Genomic DNA, 27,747 nt, shown 5'->3' with positions numbered 1-27,747 from the left:
GTGCAGCTGTGCATGGTAGCCAATCAGCTTTTAACCTCAGCTTGTTCAATGAAGCTTTAGCTATAAAACCTGGAAGCTGATTGGTTGCTATGCAGAAGTGCATGAGATTCAGAGTGAACCAACTACCACGGGAACGCGCTGTCATCGTTAGATATGTTAAATGTTAATTTGCAACCCAAACATATCTAACAAACCTGTGCATGTTGCTGCCACTAAACCACATTGTACAGTAGTACCGTGCGATTTGGTGCCAGTATTTTTAAAAGACGCGTCTGCTGTACTTGTTTTGCACCTTCCAGCATGTTTTGCAGCCCATTGAAACAAATGGGCTGTCAAGACCATGCCTTGTTGGAACGTGCATGTGTGTATTCTGGTGTGAAATAGGTAGACATCAAATGATGTCCTTGATTTTCAGTTGTTATACCGGGGTGATGCCTGCAGCTTCAGGCATCACCCTGGCATTGTTTTTTTCATCCAGTGATTCCCTGTAATGTAAAAGCCTTCCTAGCAGCTATTTAGCTGCTGGATGGCTTTTACAGGCGATATATAGGGTCCCCCCTCCCACCGCCCTCCGCTGCACTGAAGCCAGCAATTCCACCTGCTTACCATAGAGCTAGTCGGGAACCGGATCATCTCTATGGTATTAGAAACCGGTAGCAACGACTATGTTGTCACTTCTGCTATTGCTAGCTTGTACAAGCATCAGATCAAATTGAGCTTAATCTGATATAAAGCTGTTAAAGGCAGAGGAGACATCTGAGGTCTAATAGACCCAAGATGTCTTAGTAAAGATGACCTGTCATTGCATAATGCCATCAGAAGGGATGCTTACATTCCTTGTGACAGCAATTAAAGCACAAAGGTGAATACGCTCGTTGGTCCCGTGCGCATATGTAAATGGAAATTGCCCAATGCATGTGAAGGTATCACCACGAATGTCATAGTGGGAGCAATAATTCTGACACAAGACCTCCTGTGTAACTCTCCACTTGTAACCTGTACAGGCATTTAGGGGTTTATTTACTAAAGCTGGAGAGTCCAAAATCAGACTCACTTCTGCACAGAAACCAATCAGCTTCCAGGTTTCATTGCCAAAGCTTCATTGAACAAGCTGAGGTTAGAAGCTGATTGGTTTCTATGCAGAAGGGAGTCTGATTTTGGACTCTCCAGCTTTAGTAAATAAACCCCTTAATGTCTTGCCTATAGAAATTTTTAGGTACCATAGTTTTGTGCCATTCCACAGGCGTACGCAATTTTAAAGCATTACTTGTTAGGTATTTATTTACTCTGCGTAACATCATCTTTTATATTTTGCCAAAATAGATATTATATTGTATTTGTATGCACTAATATTCATTAAAGTGTATTTTTTTCCAAAAAAATATTGCATTTAAAAAAACCACTGTGCAAATACTGTGTGACATAATTAGAGGAAATGTCAGAATTGGTCTGGTTGGCAGGGTCAGGACAAGGGGTGGGCAGGAGGGATGGCTGCCCTGGGCGCAATGGTTTACTGTAGGGATAGGGGCGCCTTCCTACTGTTACAAGGCTGATAGGCAGGGCCATGGATACGGGGGTACCCCCAGTCCTCCTGTACGGGGCCCAGACCAGCATGGGGTCCAGGCAGCTGGGTGAATTGGATGTGGGCAGGGAGGGTGATTAGCACGGCGGGGGGGGCAATTATTGGAACCAATCCCCTGTATGGCTCTCTCTGCAGCAGCTGAAAGCTGGCTTCTTCTCCTCTTCCTCCCACTGGCTTTTAGCTGCTGCAGAGAGAGCCATACAGGGGATCGGTTCCAGTAATTGCCCTTCCCCCCCGCCACATCCATTACCCTCCCTGTACACCATACCTGCTGCCCAGGCCCCCCTGTGTGCCCCCACCCCCCAAAATGCTTCCGGCTTTCCCCCTTTACCTTCCCACCAACAGCTGCAAGCACACAGTATGATTATTCAGGATGTCACATTTACCAGCCCCTTTCTTTCCTGAATGAACACAATACGTGATTAGCACCAATCATTCACTGTGTTCATTTATAACTGAAGCATAGTAAACTGAGTTTTTTGGCAGGGGGCCCTGTCAGGTTGGCTGTATTGGGCCCTGTGGTTGCTAACAGTAGCTCAGCTGATAGGAGTAGCGACAGCAGCAGTGATTTTTACAAGTGAGTGACTGCTGGGCGTAGGATCCCCTAAGCTTGCACATGCTGAACGCGGAGGGGGCTATAGTTTGGTATATTTGCCTTGGGCGCTGGATGACCTTGTCCCAGCACTGCTGGTTGGTAATTAGTTAAAGTGAATTGAGTTTTTTTTTTAAATTATTGTTTTTATTGCGTGGATTCCGAGAGTCTGGAATGAAAGTGTTACTAAACCCAGGAGTCTGCATTCACTCTATCCGGTCTCCTACAGTAGACTCAACATGGAAATACAAATATTTTAGTAAATATAAACTGCCAAATACCCTTTCTCATCAGCAGTTAGAGCAGTCTTGTGACTTCTATCAGTCTAGCAGAGTACTGGTTAAAGCTTGTAGGAGGAGTTTTCTTCCTTCTCTACGAGGATGCAGAACCCCTGACCTCTGTCTGGACAGGGCTGATTAGCCCTGTGCTGAGCACATGCACTCTCCCAAGAAAAAAAACAAAACCTCCCTAGCAAGACACATTAAACTGAGCATGTGCAGAGTATCTCGACACAATATGTTTTATCAGGAGATAAGAGGGGGACACTGGAAGAAGGGGAGGATTAGAGCAGTCAGGATCAAACAACGTTCTTACACAATGAAGAGGATTAACCCCTTAGGTACCACAGTGAGTATAACAAGCATACTTTACTGCATATATAGGCTGATTTTACTGTTGTGGGTTTAGTAACACTTTAAGTTTTGACTGTACTTTAGACTGTACGTCCCTTGAGGGTTAGGGACTGATGTGAATGTACAGTGTATATGTAAAGTGCTCCATCAATTGACAGCTTTATATATATATATCTGTAATAAATAAATAAAAACAAGCTGCAGCAGAAGCTGATTGGTTGCCACGTGATTGTGTCTGCTCCAGTTGTAGTCATTTCCTCCCCAGTTTTTCCTGTTGTAATAGCAGTCCAATCCTAGAAGTAAAGGTCCTTCCTCCTTCAGTCCCTAAACTGGGCTTCTTTCGATATAACGTATCTTCTGAAGTTCCTGGATGTTCCATGGATCAGCATGTGTCAGGACAAGGGGGAGGGCATTGGTGGGCGTGTAGAGGGCGGAGACAAGGGCGTGCATAGCAAGGCTCAGGCAAGACTCGGGTGGGCGGGGCGTAGAGGATGACTTGTGTTTGTGGGCGGGTCCCTTTAGTAGGGGGCGTGCACTGCTGTCATCGTGTCCTCGTTAGCCCTGTCTAGGCATCGCTGTCCGTGCAGTAAGTGATCGGAGCCCGGCGCTGTCATGTCTGCCCTGGCTCGGTCCCCCGCTGTCCGTGCTGAGCGGAGGGAGGCTCCTCTTCACAATCCGGGCAGGGTGGCAGTAGCAGGGGTGCCCCTCGGGGTCCGGCGGAGGGTTCGGGCTCACCGGCCGCCCCCCGATGTCCGCTACATCTTCCAGCCGCTGAAGCCGGGAGGCGGACACAAGTTTGAGACCGAGGCCGCTCTGACCGCCTGGTGTGACCTGTGCTGTGGATTCATCTTCTACGGGGCCAGGCGATGTGCAGGTAGGAGATCCCCTCCAGGGATAGCCCCCCCCCCATACCTGGGGGTGTCTAGCTGTGTCACCCCACTATATCCAGGGGTACAGGCTTTATCTGGGGTCTGCCAACATCAGGTGCTTACTTTACAGCTTTCATACAGTTACAGTATATGTAATGACAAAACTTTTCTTTTTATTGTTTTGGATAAAGTAGTGAAGGGCTAAAACATCTGCCAGGTTAATGCTTGCTGTCTGTGTCCCATTGGGGGGATTTCCCTTTATTTCCTGTCCCAGAGACAACAGGAAAGTTCCAAAGTGATCGGAAAGCCCCTCTTAGGACTCATTCACATGGCCAGACCAGACATGGCCAGAGCAGCAGTGACTGGTCAGCTTTAGAGCAAGCTCCTGCACAGAGGCAAAGTGTCACACTGGATTAGGCCCCATTCACACCTTGAAACTCCAAAACACTTGGGGAGAAAAAAATCAATATTCCTCTATGGAGATGGTTCACGTGACTCACGTCTCCACTCCAAGCTGCCTGAAGCTCAAAAAAGTTTTGGTGGTACTTTTGTAGCTCCATTCAGGCAGATTGGTTTGTTTTTATTCCCATAAAAATACATGGAAATGCTCAAATTGCACGTTTTGTCACGCAGCCAAGAGCATTTTCCTGGCATGGTAAAACATGGCTACAATTGATCCCACAGATGACATTTTTCTCTATTGGCAAATACAAAAAGGCCAGAGCTCAAAAAGCCTGAAACCGCTTGAACAAATCGCACACAAATAATTGCAAACGTGCAAAAATTGCAAAAAAACGCTACGCTCAGATGTGATTGGAGCCTTACTGCACAGATCTGGAGGAAATACACAAAGTGCAGCACATTTCCAGTAGGAATACACATGACATTGTATTGAGACAGCGATTACTTACCCTGGACTGCAGCTTGAACGGCAGGCTGTGGCCGTAGTCTGGTAGCTGTGCTCCCCTGAATGCAGACAGTTTGGGGTTTATCATTTCTAAATCTGGAGAGCGCAAAATCAGGCTCACTAATGTATCTGTCAGGTTCATTTCATTCAGCACTCTGGGTTAAAGGCAAAAAATAAATCTAGCAATGTGTACTCAAGCTGGATACTCAGTGTATTATAGGTATGGGTGGTCCAAACTGGAGTGGGAATGCACTGTTTGCAGATTTCCCCTTAAAGGTGAAGTACAGCCAAACAAGCTCTGGCTCTACTTCTTCAGTGGATCACAGGAGTGCAGTTCGTTGTGCACTCCTGTGACCCGTTTTTAGCTGACAGCGGGATGAAGTCCACTGTCGGCTGATGTCACTCAGCCGGTCCAGACTGTGGAAAGATCCATAGAGCAGTACCTGGCTCAGCCTGTCAGTGATCCGCTGAGACCCTGAGCCAGCCGCTCCTTCTCCCTTCACAGCCCAGCACTCCAGTGAGCGCGGGGAGGTGGGGGTGCAGAGCAGAGAGCGGTGACTGGCAGTCACCAGCTCTCTGCTCACAGAGCACTAAGAACTGAGCGATCAGCGGTCTTTGATTGCTCAGTTCTCAGTATTAGAGCCAGCAGGGGATAGATGCAGCATCCTCCTAGTTAAGTATAATTTCTGAAAAAAAAAAAAAAAAGACAAACCCTAAAGTTCTCTTTTAACTCTTGTTCTGGGGACAGTTTCAAGACAGCATTTGCATAGGCGATTTGGCCAAATGCGAATTTCAGTGGCAGGAATTTTCCAGGCCAAAACACCTGTGCAAATATAGCCTCTTTTTTTACTCACTGATCCCATTACAAACGTATAGGGGAATCTCTCCAATGGGGGTACAGACAGCCTGAGCCAGCCGCTCCTGCACATGCCACAAACCAGCATTCTAGTGAGCACTGGAGGGGCAGAACAGAGAGCCGGAGACTGACAGTCACAGCTCTTTGCTCAAAGTGGGGAGGGGAACTGAGCAATCAGCAGTCTTTGAGCGCTCAGTTCTCAGTGCAGAATCAGTGGGGGACAGATGAAGCATCAGATCATTGCTGCATCCACCTAGGAGAGCATAAATATTTTTTTTCCCAGAAAGGCATAGTTTTCTTTTAAGGCCGATTCACAACATGGAAACGCAGTCCAGATACGTTCAGGATGCTTTTCTGCATGCACATTTTTGACACTTTCCAGTACTTTTTTTTTTTCCTCCGGTTTTTTTTACGTCACCTTAAATTGGGACATGTGCCTTCCAGTGCGTTTGTGGTGCATTTAGGTGCTTTCTGGTGCCTTTTTTGATGTGTTATACTACAGTACAGTTTGGGGCAGACAAAATGCAGCAGCATGTTCTACTTTTTTTCTGGAACTGACGGCGCTGGTGTGAACTATGCCATTGGAAACCATATAACCTACTATCCATGCATTTTTGATTTAGAAAAAATGCACTAGACTGTATGTGGTGCGAACCGGCCCTTAAAGACCATTTTATTTTCATGATTTTAATTGGGAAAACCCAAAAGTTTATTCAGATGCCGATACAGAAGTGTGCAGCAAGCAGTCAGCACTGGAATCTTCTGAGTCTGAACTGGGCTCTTCTGGAACAGTCAGTCCTCATTCACACAGACATAAAGAACAGGTATTCTGCATTATTGAAGTGTTCTGAATGCGTAGCAAAGTCCGTACCTGTTCTGTAAGATAAAATGGATAGATCCAGTACACACATAAAATGTGCATTTTGCTTTGCTTTGTGTTTTTTGGCAAACACCTCAATGCAAGTCCATGACCACGGAATTAAAGCATAAAACCACAAAATTGTCAGTGGCCTCTTTATTGCAGGAGTGACTTGCTCTTTTCAGAAAGGGCTCATTCACACTACTTGAAGAGACCTGTGTTTCTCCACACTGTATAAACGTAGATCAGCACTGGGGCACATAGAAAAGTCCCTTAAGATGTCCATGTGCAGGTCCTGGATGACCCAGGTGCTATTGCAAATAAGTCCAGTTGCACACTGATCTGTGGGAACCTATATAGGTTGCCTGGTGTAGTACTTGGGAGAAGTTGGATATCCTGAGTGTATGGTGGGCTGTTTGACCACTCAATACTAGGGGTCACTCAACTCCGGTAAGCCCCTCTTTTTCACACTTAGGTGGTGTGTGGCTTTACTACGGGATGTTCAGAAGCTGCTGAGATCCACAACTATCCTCCTATTGTTAGATATAGAAGATTGCTTGTTTTACCTCTTGACTGTTCTATTGGGATTGATAAATTTCACAGTATTTTTTTCAACACAGGCTCTTTCTTTATGAAGATTGTGTTATATACCGTATATATTTTTATGATTTTGAAATTTCACAATATTGTAATTGTTATAGCGCCACACTACTGTTTAATATATTTGTATGTACCATGTATTCGGGTATTTTGTCAGCTGTTACTTATTGTTTTACATATTGGAGCCCTAGCACAGTGTTAAGGCTGCAACTAACAATTATTTTCATAATCGATTAGTTGACTGATTATTGTTTCAATTAATTGGATAAAAACCTCAAAAAAGTTTGATGTATAATTTAGCTAACATGTAAGTATGTAATAAGTTCAAAAGAAGGACAATTTATTCTTGGATATCTATATGCAGTGGTAAATATAGATACCCAGCCATTTGGTTAGGGAACAAAATATCTAATCCACTCTGAGAATAACAGACAGATGACATGTATATACTTTAAGAGGTTGAATCTGGTACATATCATCAGACTCAGATCAAAAACATTTTTTAAAGGAAAAAAAATGTAAAAGCCCTAAAATGCTGTTTTGCAGATTTTCCAACAGGATTTTCATATAATACTCTCTTGTTATAAGCAGGTAGCTTGATACAAATTACCTGCATGTGCTGTCATTTATGCTGGCCATGCACAAACACATTATTCCTTAACCCCCTGATGCTGACTGTACGCAAATATGCGGCCTCTTGGCGGCTGGGCCTTGACGCCGAGCGGCTTCATATTTGCGTACCATATGAAAACACATATGTGCTGAGAGCGCGTGCCCTGCGCACTTCCAGCACATATGTCGGTGTCTCACGGAAAGGTCTCGATCTCCCCTTGCAATCAGGACCTTTTCCGATCATGTGACCGCCGTGACAGCAAATCACGGCAGTCACATGACCCACGTGACGTCTGAAACCCCTTAATGGGCCGGGAGGCGCTGGTGTGAAGAGGTTAAAAAAACTTTCACTTTAATCTTTATTCTGGTCAAATTGAAGATGGTTTTCTACCACAGTGACAGAAAATTTTGAAGGAGCAGAACAGAAAACTTTTCCTGATCAAACAAATTTTCGGACAGTATATGTGGGTTTTTCATTCATTTTAAAACTGAGTGTTAAAAGCAAGTTACATTTTCAAATGACATTCATCGAATGTTCAAAGAAATTTTGCATGAATATTCTCAGTCAAGATTGGATACGTGTATGACCAGCATAAGACATTTAGTTGCAGCAACGTGCTTTCTTCATCTGTCCTGATGGGGTAAAAATGCCCCCAAAATAGCCCTTTATAGTACAAAAACAGCAGATAATCACTACTAGAAGGAGTTAACTCATACTCTGAAACTAAATAATAAATATACCCTCAGGTAGGATATACAGGATATTTTAACTTGGGGTTGGGCATGAAGCTATATAGAGGGGGGGAGGGGTATAATTTTTTTTATATTAAAGTAGAATTAAAAGCTGAGACTTTTTTATGGATATAATCATTTAAAATATAATGCACAATAATGGTAAACTGTTACTTTATATTTAATTGTGATGCCTTATATTGCCTCCAGTCTATCAGCCTCCAGCTTCTCTGGGTTCACATGCTGATCTTCCCTACATAGAGCCCTTAAAGTGATTGTAAACATTGAACTTTTTTTAACTGTAAAACAATGGCTTTACACAATAAAACTTCTGCCTTTAGAATCACTTTAAATCACTTCCTTCTCCTGTCGTGGACTACATGTCCCATGAGGTATTGCTCCTCACACATTCACAAGTTCTCAGGCACTTACATGGCATGTATGAACAGTGTACTGAGATGTATGCGTGCTGCACTGTGTGTACTGAAATGTATGAAAGGTGTACTGAGCTGTATGCGTGCTGCGCTGTGTATACTGACATGTATGAAAGGTGTACTGAGCTGTATGCATGCTGCACTGTGTATACTGACATGTATGAAAGGTGTACTGAGCTGTATGCATGCTGCACTGTGTATACTGACCTGTATGAAAGGTGTACTGAGCTGTATGCGTGCTGCGCTGTGTATACTGACATGTATGAAAGGTGTACTGAGCTGTATGCGTGCTGCACTGTGTGTACTGACATGTATGAAAGGTGTACTGAGCTGTATGCATGCTGCACTGTGTATACTGACCTGTATGAAAGGTGTGCTGAGCTGCATGCGTGCTGCACTGTGTGTACTGATATGTATGAAAGGTGTACTGAGCTGTATGCGTGCTGCACTGTGTGTACTGACATGTATGAAAGGTGTACTGAGCTGTATGTGTGCTGTGTATACTGACATGTATGAAAGGTGTACTGAGCTGTATGCGTGCTGCGCTATGTATACTGACATGTATGAAAGGTGTACTGAGCTGTATGCGTGCTGCGCTGTGTATACTGACATGTATGAAAGGTGTACTGAGCTGTATGCGTGCTGCGCTGTGTATACTGACATGTATGAAAGGTGTACTGAGCTGTATGCGTGCGGCGCTGTGTATACTGACATGTATGAAAGGTGTACTGAGCTGCATGCGTGCGGCGCTGTGTATACTGACATGTATGAAAGGTGTACTGAGCTGCATGCGTGCGGCGCTGTGTATACTGACATGTATGAAAGGTGTACTGAGCTGCATGCGTGCGGCGCTGTGTATACTGACATGTATGAAAGGTGTACTGAGCTGCATGCGTGCGGCGCTGTGTATACTGACATGTATGAAAGGTGTACTGAGCTGCATGCGTGCGGCGCTGTGTATACTGACATGTATGAAAGGTGTACTGAGCTGCATGCGTGCGGCGCTGTGTATACTGACATGTATGAAAGGTGTACTGAGCTGCATGCGTGCGGCGCTGTGTATACTGACATGTATGAAAGGTGTACTGAGCTGTATGCGTGCGGCGCTGTGTATACTGACGTATGAAAGGTGTACTGAGCTGTATGCGTGCTGCGCTGTGTATACTGACATGTATGAAAGGTGTACTGAGCTGCATGCGTGCGGCGCTGTGTATACTGACATGTATGAAAGGTGTACTGAGCTGCATGCGTGCTGCGCTGTGTATACTGACATGTATGAAAGGTGTACTGAGCTGTATGCGTGCTGCACTGTATTTTCTGATATGTAAACAAATAATGTATTCTGTATGCAGGTCAACTAAGCGGCTGACCAGCTAATAAATGATGAAAATAGTTGACAGTGACCAGTCCCTCTTGTCGTTATAAGATTTACATATTATTTTATTTTTTTTTCTTTTTCCCCGTCGCGGTCCCCCTGGAGCCCTTTTCTTTGGTTTTTTGGTTTTTTGTCTCCTTTCTCTTCGTTCCTCTCTTTCCTTCTGTTTAGTCTGTCGTTATCAATATGTATTCAGTGAGGCTTCATTTTCCATCTTTCCCGCCTTCTGTATGCAGATATAGTGACAACTTTTTCTTTTAGTTTATTATGTCATTGGTCTCTAAATGTCTACCATTTTTACAACTTATTGTTTTTTGTTTTCCTTTTATATGCGGCACTTGTGTACGAAGTTTATTTTTTTTGTCTTTCCATCCGTACATACTCTGTATTATTCATCAGAAAACTTTTATGTTTTATTCCTGTCGGTCAGTGCATCTGTTTTTGAATGATTCTCTGATGTTATCTATTCTGCAATAAAATTCTTTGTAAAAGAAAATAGTTGACAGCTACTTTAAGCCTGGGTTCACATTCATATGGTGCGATATATTGCATGTGATTTGCACAGGAACCGCACTGCATTCCTGTGCAAATCACATGCGATTTGTGTGCGGTGTGACTGGAGCCATACATTTTGTATGGCTCTAATTGCACCGCACCCGCACCAAAAATGTGCAGGACCCTTTTTTGGGTCTGCACTAGAATCGGATCACATGGGTATTCACTCCTATGTGATCCGATTTTGCACATCGCACTGCGTTTAGCGGACTGCCTTCGGGGTGTTGTTAACTTAACATACACACCTGTAGTGGTGCGAGATTCTGATGCGGTGTGGAAATCGCACTGAAAATGCTGCATCACATCAGTGTGAACTAGAGCTCATAATCAATTATAATCGATTATGTTGATTAGTTGTTTCAGCCCTACTCAGTGTTTCTTTGTTACATTGTACATACGAGATCTGGGTGCCCAGAGTTTTGTTTAGAAAACTTCGAACCATACACCGGACCCTGAGAACACATCTATAGATGCCCCCTTACCCCATCCTACCATCCAGTGTCTGAACTATACACCGGACCCTGAGAACACACCTATAGATGCCCCCTTACCCCATCCTACCATCCAATGTCTGAACTATACACCGGACCCTGAGAACACCTCTATAGATGCCCTCTTACCCCATCCTACCATCCAATGTCTGAACTATACATCTGACCCTGAGAACACACCTGTAGATGCCCCCTTACCCCATCCTACCATTCAATGTCTGAACTGTACACCTGTTCCCGAGAAAACACCTATAGATGCCCCCTTACCCCATCCTACCATCCAATGTCTGAACTGTACACCTGTTCCTGAGAACACACCTATAGATGCCCCCTTACCCCATCCTACCATCCAATGTCTGAACTATACACCGGACCCTGAGAACACATCTATAGATGCCCCCTTACCCCATCCTACCGTCCAATGTCTGAACTATACACCGGACCCTGAGAACACATCTATAGATGCCCCCTTACCCCATCCTACCGTCCAATGTCTGAACTATACACCGGACCCTGAGAACACACCTATAGATGCCCCCTTACCCCATCCCACCGTCCAATGTCTGAACTATACACCGGACCCTGAGAACACACCTATAGATGCCCCCTTACCCCATCCCACCGTCCAATGTCTGAACTATACACTTGATCCTGAGAAAACACCTATAGATGCCCCCTTACCCCATCCTGCCATCCAATGTCTGAACTGTACACCTGTTCCTGAGAACACACCTATAGATGCCCCCTTACCCCATCCTACCATCCAATGTCTGAACTATACACCGGACCCTGAGAACACATCTATAGATGCCCCCTTACCCCATCCTACCGTCCAATGTCTGAACTATACACCGGACCCTGAGAACACACCTATAGATGCCCCCTTACCCCATCCCACCGTCCAATGTCTGAACTATACACCGGACCCTGAGAACACACCTATAGATGCCCCCTTACCCAATCCCACCGTCCAATGTCTGAATTATACACTTGATCCTGAGAAAACACCTATAGATGCCCCCTTACCCCATCCTGCCATCCAATGTCTGAACTGTACACCTGTTCCTGAGAACACACCTATAGATGCCCCCTTACCCCATCCTACCATCCATTGTCTGAACTATACACCGGACCCTGAGAACACACCTATAGATGCCCCCTTACCCCATCCTACCATCCAATGTCTGAACTATACATCAGCAGACCTACTCTTATGCAAGTGTGAGAAAGCGCCTACAATGGGAAGGGTCCAGGTGGTGTTAATATGAGCTTTTCACAACAGTAAGTATGTGCTCATGGCTGGTGTCATTGGCTACATTTCGCTACTGTTTGCTATTGTAACCACAGGCTTACTTTGTGGCAGATCAAGTGCTTTGTGGCTTGGACTCATCTAAACTGTTTGTCACAGTTAAAAGTCTACATAGTCTGTCTGGCAGTAAGTATTTTTTTTTTAATAAACAGTAAGGCTAAGGTTCTGGAGACATACTGTAAATAACCTTCAAATAATGCTAAGAACCACCCAGAGACAGGCAAACCTTTTTGGATTACTCTTTATTCTGGGATTAACATGAAGCATCAATTACAATGAATATACGGCATCTAAGAATCGGTAATACTGATTGATGTAGACAGCATAGGTGCACAGCGTTGTCTTTGATGCTGACATCAGTACATCTGGCTTTGACATTTGATTCACTGTTTTTCAAAATCTTGATGGCTTGTAAGCATGTCAGCATATTTATCAAAGCTTCTGCTTTGTGTCGTGTTAGGACTTGTTAAACTGCGTGCAGTATGCAGCGTCTGGCCTTACGTGAAGTTTCAGTCTGGATTATTAAGGAAAAGCTTTAAAGCTGAACTCCAGGACTGATCCATATTGTGTAGTAAAATTGGTTCAGCTTGGTACAATGTAAGTATGAACAGTATATCTCATACCTGATGGGCTGCTACAAGTCACTTTTGTGGTTGGCACCGGTGCAAAGATTTTTGTCTACTCGGGCAAAGGTGCATTTGTTTGCTTCTGCCACCCTCCTTCCCTCCACAACAGCAGTGTATAATGGGGGTATGCATTCCCCCCTGACCCTCACTGGCTACGTTGCAGCATGTGCACTAATATGCTGTAACATGAAAAAACTGGAACTACCAAAACTATCCTCAAGGACAGGGGTGTCAAATTGGCGGCCCTCCAGCTGTTTCCAAACTACAAGTCCCATGATGCATTGCAAGACTGATGGTTACAAGCATGACTCCTAAAGGCAGAGGCATGATGGGCTCCGGGAACAGGTGTCACACGATACGGGGTTGTGTGTGCACTGCAGGCGGCTCCTAGACACAGTAATTGATTTTCAGAGCCCATCAAAGCTTAAAGATGCATCCTAGTATCCAGAGAGGGGATTCCCTGTACACTCAGGCTGCAACACCCACCCATCCCTTAAAGGGGATCTCTGGCTGTTTGGATTGACGTAGTGTCCTGGAGCTCTCTGCTGTACCGCTCGCCATTCAGAGGGAGGATAATCCTTACCCGGCTTACCCCATTTTCCTTAAGCGGACATCTGGCTATATATTTATATGCGCATTTCTATTGCGCATCTGGTGAGTGCGTACGTTTACTACATCCATTTGCACAAGCACTGAAGTATCATTGGAGCTGGCACCTTTTAGAGCACATATTGTCACCTTATGAACATTTATCATTTATTTATTCATTTTATGAACTTCCTATTGTCTATTATTGGTTATTTTATTTATACGGAGAATTTTTAGCGCTGCACTGTGATTTATGAGTTTTCAAAGGTTTTATTTGGTTACCTTTTGTGCATAGCTGCTTTTATTAAGTGCGCTTGCTGATTTTTACTTTTTTAGAGGCATGATGGGACTTGTAGTTTCGCAACAGCTGGAGGGCCACCAGTTTGACACCCCTGCTCTAGGGTGTCTGATTTTAAGAAAATGTACAATGCCTTGCAATAGTATTCATACCCCTTGAAATTTTCCACAATCTATCACGTTCCAACTAAAAACCTAAATGTATTTTATTGGGTTTTATGTGATAGACCAACACAAAAGTGGCACATAATTGTGAAGTGGTAGGAAAATGGTAACTGGTGAGTTTGGAGGAGCTGCAGAGATCCACAGCTCAGGTGGGAGAATCTGTCCACAGTACAACTATTATTTTTTATTTATTGCAGGTACTTCTATAGAACCATCAATATACGCAGCTCTTTACATACAGTCAGGTCCATAAATATTGGGACATCAACACAATTATACCATTTTTGGCTCTATACACCACTACAATGGATTTGAAATGAAACGAGCAAGATGTGCTTTAACTGCAGACTGTCAGCTTTAATTTGAGGGTATTTACATCCACATCAGGTGAACGGTGTAGGAATTACAACAGTTTGCATATGTGCCTCCCACTTGTTAAGGGACCAAAAGTAATGGGACAATTGGCTTCTCAGCTGTTCCATGGCCAGGTGTGTGTTATTCCCTCATTATCCCAATTACAATGAGCAGATAAAAGGTCCAGAGTTCATTTCAAGTGTGCTATTTGCATTTGGAATCTGTTGCTGTCAACTCTCAAGATGAGATCCAAAGAGCTGTCACTATCAGTGAAGCAAGCCATCATTAGGCTGAAAAAACAAAACAAACCCATCAGAGAGAGAGCAAAAACATTACGTGTGGCCAAAACAACTGTTTGGAACATTCTTAAAAAGAAGGAATGCAGCGGTGAGCTCAGCAACACCAAAAGACCCGGAAGACCACGGAAAACAACTGTGGTGGATGACCGAAGAATTCTTTCCCTGGTGAAGAAAACACCCTTCACAACAGTTGGCCATATCAAGAACACTCTCCAGGAGATAGGTGTATGTGTGTCAAAGTCAACAATCAAGAGAAGACTTCACCAGAGTGAATACAGAGGGTTCACCACAAGATGTAAACCATTGGTGAGCCTCAAAAACAGGAAGGCCAGATTAGAGTTTGCCAAACGACATCTAAAAAAGCCTTCACAGTTCTGGAACAACATCCTATGGACAGATGAGACCAAGAACAACTTGTACCAGAATGATGGGAAGAGAAGAGTATGGAGAAGGAAAGGAACTGCTCATGATCCTAAGCATACCACCTCATCAGTGAAGCATGGTGGTGGTAGTGTCATGGCATGGGCATGTATGGCTGCCAATGGAACTGGTTCTCTTGTATTTATTGATGATGTGACTGCTGACAAAAGCAGCAGGATGAATTCTGAAGTGTTTCGGGCAATATTATCTGCTCATTTTCAGCCAAATGCTTCAGAACTCATTGGACGCCGCTTCACAGTGCAGATGGACAATGACCCAAAGCATACTGCAAAAGCAACCAAAGAGTTTTTTAAGGGAAAGAAGTGGAATGTTATGCAATGGCCAAGTCAATCACCTGACCTGAATCCGATTGAGCATGCATTTCACTTGCTGAAGACAAAACTGAAGGGAAAATGCCCCAAGAACAAGCAGGAACTGAAGACAGTTGCAGTAGAGGCCTGGCAGAGCATCACCATGGATGAAACCCAGCGTCTGGTGATGTCTATGCGTTCCAGACTTCAGGCTGTAATTGACTGCAAAGGATTTGCAACCAAGTATTAAAAAGTGAAAGTTTGATTTATGATTATAATTCTGTCCCATTACTTTTGGTCCCTTAACAAGTGGGAGGCACATATGCAAACTGTTGTAATTCCTACACCGTTCACCTGATTTGGATGTAAATACCCTCAAATTAAAGCTGACAGTCTGCAGTTAAAGCACATCTTGTTTGTTTCATTTCAAATCCATTGTGGTGGTGTATAGAGCCAAAAATGTTAGAATTGTGTCGATGTCCCAATTTTTATGGACCTGACTGTATATGTTGTACATTCATGTCAGTCCCTAACCCTCAAGGGTCAATCTAAGGTCCCTAACTTACATTCATACATCCACATACTAGGACCAATTTAGACAGGAGCCAGTTAACCTACCAGTATGTCTTTGGAGTGTGGGAGGAAAGTGGAGTACACAGAGGAAACCCACGCAGGCACAGGGAGAACATGCAAACTCAAAGCAGGTGGTGCCGTGGTTGGGATTTGAATTAACGACCCTAGTACTGCCAGGTGGAAGTGCTAACCATTTAGCCACTGTGCTGCTTATTAGTTGTGCACTCCACAAATCTGGCCTTTATGGAAGAGTGGCAAGAAGAAAGCCATTGTTGAAAGAAAGCCATAAGAAGTCCTGTTTGCAGTTTGTGAGAAGCCATGTGGGGGACACTGCAAACATGTGGAAGAAGGCGCTCTGGTCAGATGAGACCAAAATTGAACTTTTTGGCCTAAAAGCAAAACGCTATGTGTGGCAGAATCCAACACTGCACATCACCCTGAACACACCATCCCCACCGTGAAACGTGGTGGCAGCATCGTGTTGTGGGGATGCTTTTCTTCAGCAGGGATAGGGAAGCTGGTCAGAGTTGATGGGAAGATGGATGGAGCCAAATACAGGGCAATCTTAGAAGAAAACCTGTTAGTCTGCAAAAGACTTGAGACTGGGGTGGAGGTTCAACGTCCAGCAGGACAATGACCCTAAACATACAGCCAGAGCTACAATGGAATGGTTTAGATCAAAGCATATTCATGTGTTTAAAATGGCCCAGTCAAAGTCCAGACCTAAATCCAATTGAGAATCTGTGGAAAGAATTGCTGTTCACAGACACTCTCCATCCAATCTGACAGAGCTTGAGCTATTTTGCAAAGAATGGGCAAAAATGTCACTCTGTAGATGTGCAAAGCTGGTAGAGACATCCCCAAAAAGACTTGCAGCTGTAATTGCAGTGAAAAGTGGTTCTACAGAGTATTGACTCGGGGGGGGGGGGGGTGGGGGCTGAATACAAATGTACGTCACACTTTTCAGATATTTATTTGTAAAAAAAAAAGTTTGAAAACCATTTTATTATTTTCCTTCTACTTCACAAGTATGTGCCACTTTGTTGATCTATTACATAAAATCCTAATAAAATAAATACATTTACATTTTTGGTTGTAACATGACAAAATGTGGCCCTGTGGTCTAGGGGGCTTTGGACTCTTACCCCGTGACTCAAGTTTCAGGAAAAAAAACATGCTAAGGGATAAACCCCCCTCCCCCCAAAAAAAACAAAACAAAAAAAACCAAACATATAGATAGAACTCCTTTCTGCCGTTTGGCAGTGTAATCCAGGAGGCAGCCTGGTGCTTTTTCTATCCTATGCTAAGGGGCTCCTCTTTCTCTATATTCACATGTGCATTGAGCTTTGTTGGAGAAGCTTAAACATTTATGGGTTTCAAGTTTTGCATTCATTTCTGAATAATTTCTTTACAGTTGTATTAATTGTGGAAGCAAAGCTTGAAAAGACACCTTTCGAATGCGTTATGTAATAGTGCTACATGGAACCTGCATGTTCTTCCTGTGCTTGCGTCAGTTTCCTCCCACACTCCAAAGACATGCTGGTAGGTTAATTGGCTCCTGTCTAAATTGGCCCTAGCATGTGTATATAAATTGGCTATGCACACGTGTATCACATTCTGCATGCCAGTCCCAAGCCAAGTAGATGGCAAGCGTTTAGGAAAGACTATAGAATGTCATTCTATTCTTTGGAAGAAGCTTTCAAATGTATCAGACATGGTGTCCAGAGTGCTGGCCCATAGAATAGCAGAGAGTTAGACACGATTGCATGGATATACATGTATTAGTAGATGCAGCTCCTTTGTGTCACAAATGCAAGGCTGAACAGGGTGACTTTATACACATGGTTTGGGCCTGCACCAAGATCAGGCCTTTTTGGTTGGAGGTTACCGCGTTTATTGCTTCTAATTATGAGCTCCCTAATGTATGAAATCCCAAATGATCTCTATTGGGAGTATTTAAGGATGTAGAACGGTTTCTTAGACTAATTCTCTTTTATGCTAGGAAAACAATTGCTCTGCATTGGATAAAGATTGATGGCCTCCACCAGGGCCTATGAAAAAATTGAATAATCAAAACCTCCCACTTTGTGTTAACACAGTGTTTTCTCAACCTTTTTATCAGTCAAGGCACCCTTTAAAATTGTGGACACTCCTGAGGCACCCCATTCTAAAATGTGAAAAACTATTCTAATAGTTTTATATAACGCAGCAACATCCACACATGTAGGACACCCAACATTGGAGGTGATTTATTCTTCCAAAGCCAATACACCTTTGCACACTGGTACTGAGTAGTATTCCAATGTTTCTCTTCTCCCTCAGTTTTTCTCCATCACTGGGCTAATGTAACCCCAGCACTGATGGAGAGGGTCAAACTAGGATGCTGTGCAGGCACTGACATCCTCCTTATCAACTGATGATGTCATTGGTTGTCAGGACACCAGCGACTAGAGGTCATAATGGTGCACAATGAAAACCTATGGCTTTGTGTAACTAAAAGGCAGGCTTGTTCCACCTGCTGGCTTGTATATAAGTTTTGGGCAACTTTTAGACATTTTGTCAGGCACCCCTGAAGAAACATCAAGGCACCCCAGGGTGCCTGGACACCCTAGTTGAGAAAGGCTGAGTTAACATATAAGGTGAGGGGATGCCCTCAGAAATTTCTTAAAATATGGGGATCATGGATAGACACTCAGGATACCAGGGACTCCATGCTTCACTTAGTCTCTGACCCGCCACCTTAATAAACTCTTACATTGAGTCTATATGCTCTGATGATGGAGTGTTATCTGTATGAACCTACCCAGGTCTTTGATGATTTCATGTACCTTGACTGAAATGGTAACATGGGTGAGCACTAGTTACTTTAAAATAATGCAGTATCTGTAGTTATATAACCTGTCAGTTTACAGGTAATTGTGTTTGTTCCCTTTTTTGTTTGCTCCTCTACATGTACCCCTGCAATAATATACTGTCAATTATTACTATGTGGATATGTCTCTTGCCACTACTATTCAACTTATGGTATCATTACACATCCATGTATATTGTAAATTTGATATGCACAATTCTCTGAATAAAAAATGAGTTAAAAGAAATAGTGGATGCTTTTGGCCCCAACAATTACTTTGGATAGACATGTTTCCAGCCTTTAGTGGTTCTAAAGTCTAAAGTTTTTTTTGTATACCTTTTTAATGCATTCTCTGCATTAAGGTGAAAAACTTTTCACTGTGTGTTCCCCTCTCCCTAACACTAACCTGCCTCCTGTATTGATCCAGTGCTGTTTTGGGCTGACAGTCTTCTCTCCCTCTCTTCCTAGTCTCACAGGCTTTTTTGAGAACAGTGGGAGCCAATGGCTCCTTCTGCTGTAAATCAAATCCAGTGAGCAGAGACCAAGGGCGGGCCCAAGTCACACTGTGTGTCTATGGACATATACAGCTCAGCTCAGAAGCGAGCCGCATCTTCTGCCTTCATAGCAAGAGTCTTACTATGGGGGTATACACAGAAGAAGGGGAGCCAAGATCGCCGATGGGAGATCCCAGAAAAGGAGGTCCAGGGCGGCTCTGTGCAATACCATTGCACAGAGCAGGTAAGTATAAACCTATTTATTATTTTAATTAAAAAGAAAATTAACTTTACAATCCTTTTAACTCTGTAACTAGAGATATTGACTGTAAAGGAAATCTGGACTCAGCAGGTTCCATTGCTGGTAATTGCCAATTAGGGTGATGTAAGCCATCAATTTTCCTCTGTAGCTGTGTATAGCCAGGTACTCTGGTTCAAACCAGACATTACTGTGATGAAGCCGAGATGGCGTATTCAGTGACATACTGGGAGCTATAAAAACTAATACATTGGGTCCTAAAGTGATTCTAAAAGTTCAGTTATTTTTTTTTTTTTTTAAATAACAAAAATGTTATATATGCGTACTGTGTGTGATGGTTTTGCACAGAGCATTCCTGACCCTCTTCTTTTGACCCCTCCCCCATGCTGAGTGCCCCCATAGCAAGCCACTTTTTAAGGGGACACTCCTGCATGCCCCGTCCCCTGCTCCCTCCTCACTGGTTGTGATTGACAGCAGTAGGAGCCAATGGCTCCCACTGCTGTGTCCAAGCCAGTGAGGAGAGAGAGTCGAGAGAGCCTCTGCTCTCGTGCACATCACTAGATTGAGATCGGGGTCAGGTAAGTATAAGGGGAGCTGGTGGGGAGCTGCTGGCAGAAAGCTGTTTACCTTAATGCAGGAGTCCCAAACTTTCTAAACAAAGGGCCATTTTACTGTACCTCAGACTTTATATGGACTGAACTGTGGTAGGTGGGAGTTGGAAATTCCCCGGTTGCAGTGGGAATAAACAATATCTCAGTCTTGGTGATCAGTGGGAATAATAAAAATTACATGCAAACATAAACATGAAGTGTTGTGCTACACTAATGTTATTCCATAGACATCTTATTCCCTTAATAATATAGATTTTCTGTAACAAAAAATTATTAAATCCACTTAAAATTTCAAATACTTAATACTAGTATGTGATACCACACATGGTAAACCAATATGTACATAATCTGTTCATATGAAGGTACAATGCCCTCTGTGTAATAAACTGTGTTCAGTGAAACCAAAAAAGTCCAATTGGTATTTTTCAGTCCAACAGTTCCAACATAGTGCACGCTTAAAAAGTAACGATTTCTTCAGTGACTCCCACCATCACTCACTCTCCGCTCTCACCTTAACTGTTGACCTATAAGCAGGTCACCATGCGCCTTCCCCTTTAAGGGGTCTGTATGGTCTACAGAACTTTTCCTCCTCGTTCCTTCAGTGTCTTTTGTGGGTTATGTCATATTATCAGATCGCCTAAATGAGATTTCTTTCACTGTTAGCTCTTTAAAAAAAAGCCAGTCTAATGCTCATACGAACGCTTTAGGAGCGTTTAAGAGTTAGAAATTTAGTCAAGTGTGAGCAAGCCTTAATATAGTAGCGTGACCAAGGAACAATTGAGAAAAAAAAGTTCTGAGGAAGAAATGTAAAAAAAATCTAAATGCATGTGATTTAGCTTATATAGATACAATTCATGACAAGATCTCCACGGTACAGATACCTCCCTCACTTTACATTCCGTGTCCACCTGCACAATAAATACTTCTCTTGTTTAACCCAGCTACTATAGAGGAAGTCACTAAACGTTTTTCTAATGCCAACCTTACCACCTGTTCCCTGGACCCTGTTCCCTTCGCAAATACTATGGTCACCCTTTGGCTCTATCCTACACTTTTTAACGCATATCTTCAATCTCTCCCTTTCTACTGGCATCTTCCCCCAACCCTTTAAAACATGCACTAGTCACCACCCCATATTTAAAAAGGCCTCACTGGGACCCACCACTCCTAACAACCTAAGACCCATCTCTTTACTCCCTTTTGCCACCAAACTCCTTAAACGTCTAGTCTACAACTCGCTGAGCTGCCACCTCATTGAGTATGACCTTCTTGATCCCCTTCAGTCTGGTTTTTGCCTGCAACACTCCACAGAAACTGCACCCCTAAAACTTACAAACAGCTAAAACCAATGGTCACTATTCTGCACTCTTACTCTTGGACCTCTCCGCTGCCTTTGATACAATTGACTACCCCCTCCTCAAAAAACTATATTTCCTTGGTCTCCTTAACTGTACTCTCCGTTGGTTTGCATCTTGCCTATCTCACTGCTCCTTCAGTGTCACTTACAACTCTGCTTCCTCCTCTCCTATTCCTCTTACTGTCGGGGTCCCCCAAGGTTATGTCCTTGCACCTCTTCTATTCTAAATCTACACTGTAATCTACACTGCTTCCCTGGGTCAGCTGATAGCTTCCCATAGTTTCCAATACAATTTCTATGCTGATGACACAAATCTATCTCTCTACCCCTCAGCTCAATTTCCTCATGTATCACTGATTTACTAATCGATATGTCAAACTGGATCGCACCACTTCCTCAAACTCAATCTATCCAAAACTGAGCTCATAATATTTCCTCCCCCATGTGCCTGATTTCTTGGTCAAGATCAATGGCACAACTATCAGCCCATCCCCACATGCCAGGGTGCTAGGTGTAACCCTGGATTCTGAACTGTCCTTTCAGGCCCACATCCAATCCTTGTCCAAGTCATGCCTCCTCAACCTCTGCAACATCTCAAGAATACACCCCTTTTTAACCAATGACACCACAGAGTTTCTAATTCACTCCCTGGTTATCTCTTGCTTCGACTAAAGCAACTCCCTCCTCATTGGCTTACTTTTACATAGGCTATCCCCACTTCAGTCTATCATGAATGCTGCAGCCAGACTCATCCACGTTACTAACCGTTCAGTGTCTGCTACCCCTCTCTGCCAATCCCTCTACTGGCTTCTACTCATCCAACGAATAAAATTCAAAGTACCAACAACAAATTACAAAGACATCCACAACTCGGCCCCCAGCTACATCACTAACCTGATCTCAAAATATTACTCAAACTGCTCTCTTTTGTTCTCCCAAGACCTCCTGCTCTCTAGTTCCCATGTCACCTCCTTCCATGCTCACCTCCAGGGCTTCTCCTTTGCTTCTCCCATCCTATGGAACTCCCTCCAATCTGTCCGACTATCTCCTAATCTAGCCACCTTTTAGACAATCCCTGAAAACGATCCCTGAAAACCTTTCTCTTTAAAGAAACATATGCTGATTTTAATGAATGCTCTGCAATTTTACTTTCTCGATCATCTCATCCCCCACGGCTATTACCCTTTTGTATCACTTGACCCTCTTAGATTGTAAGCTCTTTTGAGCAGGCCCCTCTGATTCCACCTCTAACAAATTGTATTGTAACTGTAATGTCTGCCTTAATTTTGTAAAGTGCTGCGCAAACTGTTGGCTCTATATAAATCCTGTAACATTATTATTATTATTATATTTATCCAATTTAGAAAACAAATTGACTTTAATACCAGTTTGACATTGCTATGTTTGAAAAAGTGTGAAATTCTTGCCTTGACGATCCTATGGGTTCTTTGAGGGTTTGATCCAAATTGGCTGCTTTGGACAACAGTTTTTTTTGTTTTTCTGCTCACAAGTATTTATAAGGTTCTACCATTGTGAAGGCCTATTGTGTGCTTCTGCTTAAATAAATTTCTTTGTGCAGAATAAACCGCATATTCACCTTTACAGAATAGTTTAGCTTTCTCTGTGTATTGTGTTTTTTTGGTCAGCTTTAAAATATGTTTCCATTCAAATTACTGAGACAAGACCGTTGGGTGGGGATGCAGAAGGGGAAGCCTTTGCCAAGGATTAACATGTAGCAACTATAAAGAGTTTTATTTTTTTTTTTCTTTTTCAAATGCTCTGTCTGCTGATTAAGTAGCTTGTGTTATCTAGTTTACCAAGAGAGACATTTGGTTTCTTAGAATAAAGGCATGGTGTGATGAGTGCAACAGAAAGATACCTCTAGAAATGGACCTTCCAACATTTTCCATTTACTTTATGCTTTTATCCATATCACACAATTTTTATTTTTTATAGATACAATTATTTAATTCAATTACCTTGGTGGTATCAGTTCAGTTTTATTTCCTTCATTACAAATAAATAAAATGTATGCCTATAGTTTAGTCATTGTTAAAAGAAAAAAAAAACTGGACAAAAGTCAAATTGAAGACATGAGACTTTTACTTGGCCTGAGATTTGTTTGCCTTGGGTGAGGATCTAGTTCTGTAGGGATTTTCTGGGGGGGGGGCAATATTGATCATTTATGAACTTGTCAGAGCAGTTCTGTATGATCGAGTGCCAATGTTTAACATGTCTGTAAAAAAGAAAAAAAAATGGAGCAAGGTTTTTTATCACAAATAGGCCACAAGCTGTCTGACTCTCTTAGGTATAATAGGTGGGTCCCGGTGGTTACAGGTTTGTTGACCAGAAGATATCTTCACACACCTGGCCATTTGGGTATGACTTCTGCCCTTCTATGGCCAATCTTATTAACCAGCAAATCAGACTGGAATAGTCCTTTTGGACAGTTATTGTTTCTGGCACTTAAGCATAGTAGCAAATGTTTACCTAAAACCGGTCTAGTCACTTCAGAAGATGTGCTGCTCCTATTTCAAATGTTATACATTTTTTCAGAATTCCATCTACAGCAATTTCCTGGTAAGCATGTCATATGAACAGTTTTTGAAGTATGATGTTAAAATGATAGCTCAATTAACAAAACCCCAAGCTTCTGTACTCAGGGGATTTTGTTATAAATATAAAGATTGCTACTTCCCAGAGTTTGTCTCTTTTGAGATGTTGAAAATGCTGGGTGACTTTCTGAGAAATTGATCACATATAATTTTTCTTGTTTTAATGGCTTAGTGACACGACACTTTGAATTTCTAACTAACTTTCAGTTAGCTCCATATTTTCTCATCTGTAACATGTATTACACTGATCCCGCCAGACATGCAGTTTTGGATCGGGGTTCCACTTCTCTGATGGGATCAAAGGGAAGTCATGGCTGATACAAATAGTTTGCCATGCCAGGCTTTGGTGGTCATATGCAGCCCAATAAAGACAAACCATGTGAATCTCTGCACAATCAAACATAGTCCATCCTATTTCATATTAGAAAAAGGCAATTCCTCCTTGATGTGTGTCACATTCTATCGTTAGGAAAGGTCTGGAGAAAATTGTGGCAAGGCCTGGCCACGTATTGTTCAAGTGTTGATGGGCATTTCATTCTCTCTCCTGCTCTGCTCAAGTGACCTCCCTTAGTCAGCACCTATTCCAGATGGATTCTACTATATTTAATGTTCTTTATTATTGCATAGACCAGTGGTGGGCAACCTTTTTTTTCAACTGAGCCAAATCTCGCCAAAACCATGATTGAAATTTATTTTGAGAGCCACATTTTTAAAACTGAAAATTCATCCCCCATATAGTAATTCATCCCCCATATAGTAATTCATCCCCCATATAGTAATTCATACCCCCTATTTACTATATACCCCCCCTATTCATTCCCCATATTGTGTCAGTTCACTTACCTTTGCTCCGCGCGTTCCTCTCGCCGTGTTCCCTCGCCGTTCCGGTCTTCAGGGCGGACTGTGAGAGGAGAGGAGTTTGTCACGCTGCCCCGCCTACATCCTGACAGCCAATGTTGGCCACGCTCCGCGGGCCGGATTAAAAGGTCCGCCGGGCTGTAGTTTGCCTATTGCTGGGCTAGCTGCAGAGTCCTGACTTTTGGGGCGGCCGCCCGAGAGGAGGGAGGGGAGCGGGCGCCCGGCACACAGAAGAGCCGCATTAAAGTGTGTGAAGAGCCGCATGTGGCTCGCGAGCCGCGGCTTGCCGACCACTGGCATAGACTGAAGATATGCGTTAGTTCGTGACCACTAAATATCAAGCATCTATGTAGCAACCGTAGCTTTAAGCTTTTGTTTTTAAAGCGGAGTTCCACTCACCCTGTTAAATAAAAGTCAGCCGCTACAAAAACTGCCACTTACCTGTCCCTCGGTCCTACGGTGTGCCCCCCACAACCCGTTTTACTGGCCGTCCTGTATTCCAGGAGGCCAGCATCTTCGGTGTGGGCACTCGGCTGTGATAGCTTGCGGCTTCACAGCCAGGTACCCACTGCGCATGCGCGAGTAGCGCTGCTCTTTATGAATGGTCCTGTAGTCTTCTGGGACCTGTCACGTGTCCCAAAAGACTACAGGGAGGGAGGCAGGACACCTTCCACTTCCGATCGCCTTGGCGATCGGACCGGAAGTAGGAGCGGGTGCCTGTCATATTTGGGTACCCCACTCCCCCAAAGGTGCCAATCCTTAATGGGGAGCAGTCCTTAAAGCGGAACTTCCCCTTTTGGGTGGAGCTCCGCTTTAAGTATTTATTCAAATAACAGAATTAGCACAAGGGTCATTATTTACAATCAGTGCCATGTGTGATGCTGTCCTTTGGTAGAAATCGTGGTCCTCTAATTTTTTCACTGTCATTTTCTGGTGCAGTGGGGGTTAACTGAGTTGACAGACCGGTAACAGGCACTCATCAAGAGTACCTCGACTATGATCCTGCCTTCCCGGGTTCTCCTGTCCAACCGGGGTGGCCCAGGACTGCAGCCAGAGGTTGCGTCGGCTGACCATAAAGATGAGCGATGGTCTAGAAAACCGGAAGCAACAAGTATTTCATCACTTCCAATTTCGCCAGATGTAAATAAGCCATTACTGGCTTAGGAAAAGCATTGGATCAAACTGATGGGTTGATCGGATGCTTTGACTGCCGGTTCATATATATGCGGATTGGATGTGGATTGAACTGCATCCAGTCCGCATGACATGTGAAATAACATTGCTTCCTATGGTGCTTGTTCATTTATGTCTGGTGCACTGACAGAGCGGATTCAGTGTGGATTGAAAAAGAGTCCTCTGTGATTTCAAAGCAGTGCAGTCTGGTTCAGGAACGGATTACAGGCTATTGACTTCTATGGGAACCATTTCTAAACCGCACGTCATCAGTTGTGAACAGGATAAAGTCCTGACCTGAAACTGATGTAACTGAACAAATGAACAGCTACTGTGCCAATTAGCTGTGAAAACCTGAGCTTCAGAGCTGATTCACACATGTGCAGTGCGGATTGAAGGGCAAAGGCGAGATCTGGGGTCTAATAGACCCCAGATCTCTCAGTAAAGAGGTACCTATCACTGCCCATGTTATCACAAGGGATGTTTTTCATCCCTTGTGATGGCGATAAAGTTGATGTAAAGGTACAGTGTAAAATAAATAATAAAATAAAAACATTTTTTATAGCTCCCCTGTGCTCGCACACATACGTAAACCATGATTGTACCACACATAAGGTATCACTGTGAATGTCTGTCAGATCGAGAGTAAAAATTCAAGCACCAGACCCTTTGTGTAAATCTAAAGTGACAACCTGTACAGGCTTAGATACCACCACCTATGGATAATTTGTTTTTTTTTGTATTTAGTTTGTCGCTGTTCCATGAGCATCCACAGTTTTAAAGCATGACATGTTTGGTATCTATTTACTCAGCACAACATGCTCTTTTGTATTTTATCAAATAATTGGGTATTTTGTTGTGATTGCATGCACTAAAATTCATTAAAGTGCATTTGTTCTAAGACAACATTTGTGTTTGAAAAATTGCTGCACAAATACTGTGCAACACCCACCGTTTTATTCAGCCTGAGCAGGGACAAGCCAAGATTTTAACTATCTATGGGTAGGCTGATTGGACCCCATTTGATTGTTGTACAACTTGCGTACAACCAGCCTATCGGATTTTACATGCGATTACCAGTGGCTACAAGCCGCTAACAATAATCACTGTGTTCTAGCAGGTGACGGCCCCCCTCTGGGAGAACACAATTGCTCCACGGGAGGGATTCCCCCATCAACACTGTGTTGATGGGGGGGAAATCAAGCAATTTATTTTTCTTTCTTTTTGTTACTGGAAAGAAAATCACATCATCTATGGCTGGCTTAATTTTCTAGCAAAAAAAAAGATTTTTACATGTAGGAGAGAGGTGTCAGAATAGGCTTGGTCTTCAGGTGGTTAAATCAGCTACTGAAAGTGCTCAAAAAGAACTGAGGGTTTAATATCACTTTCCTATTTTGATATAGCACATGGCTGCTATAAGAGTCGTGTATGAACATGCAGGCTGTTGATGGAAGTCTTTGCAGAAGTTCATATGCGTATATTTGCTGCTGA

At 43.3% G+C, this 27,747-nt stretch overlaps 1 protein-coding gene across 1 annotated transcript in view; it reads left to right on the top strand.

Annotated features, from left to right (window-relative positions):
* The first annotated feature begins 3,383 nt into the window (after positions 1-3,383).
* RASSF3 (Ras association domain family member 3) overlaps positions 3,384-27,747 on the top strand; it is a 229,176-nt gene continuing 204,812 nt past the window's right edge. The window contains exon 1 of the mRNA XM_089674160.1: positions 3,384-3,680. Within this exon, the coding sequence (XP_089530286.1) occupies positions 3,419-3,680 (262 nt within the window). The 5' untranslated portion in view covers positions 3,384-3,418. The remainder of the gene's footprint in view (positions 3,681-27,747) is intronic.

This window comes from Staurois parvus, unplaced genomic scaffold (genome assembly GCF_062004578.1).
Source record: "Staurois parvus isolate SC_StPar_1 unplaced genomic scaffold, SC_StPar_1.0 ptg000147l, whole genome shotgun sequence".
Classification (NCBI taxonomy): Eukaryota; Metazoa; Chordata; class Amphibia; order Anura; family Ranidae; genus Staurois; species Staurois parvus.
The sequence above is the reverse complement of the archived record's forward strand: the minus strand, read 5'-3'. Positions and strand labels throughout refer to the sequence as shown.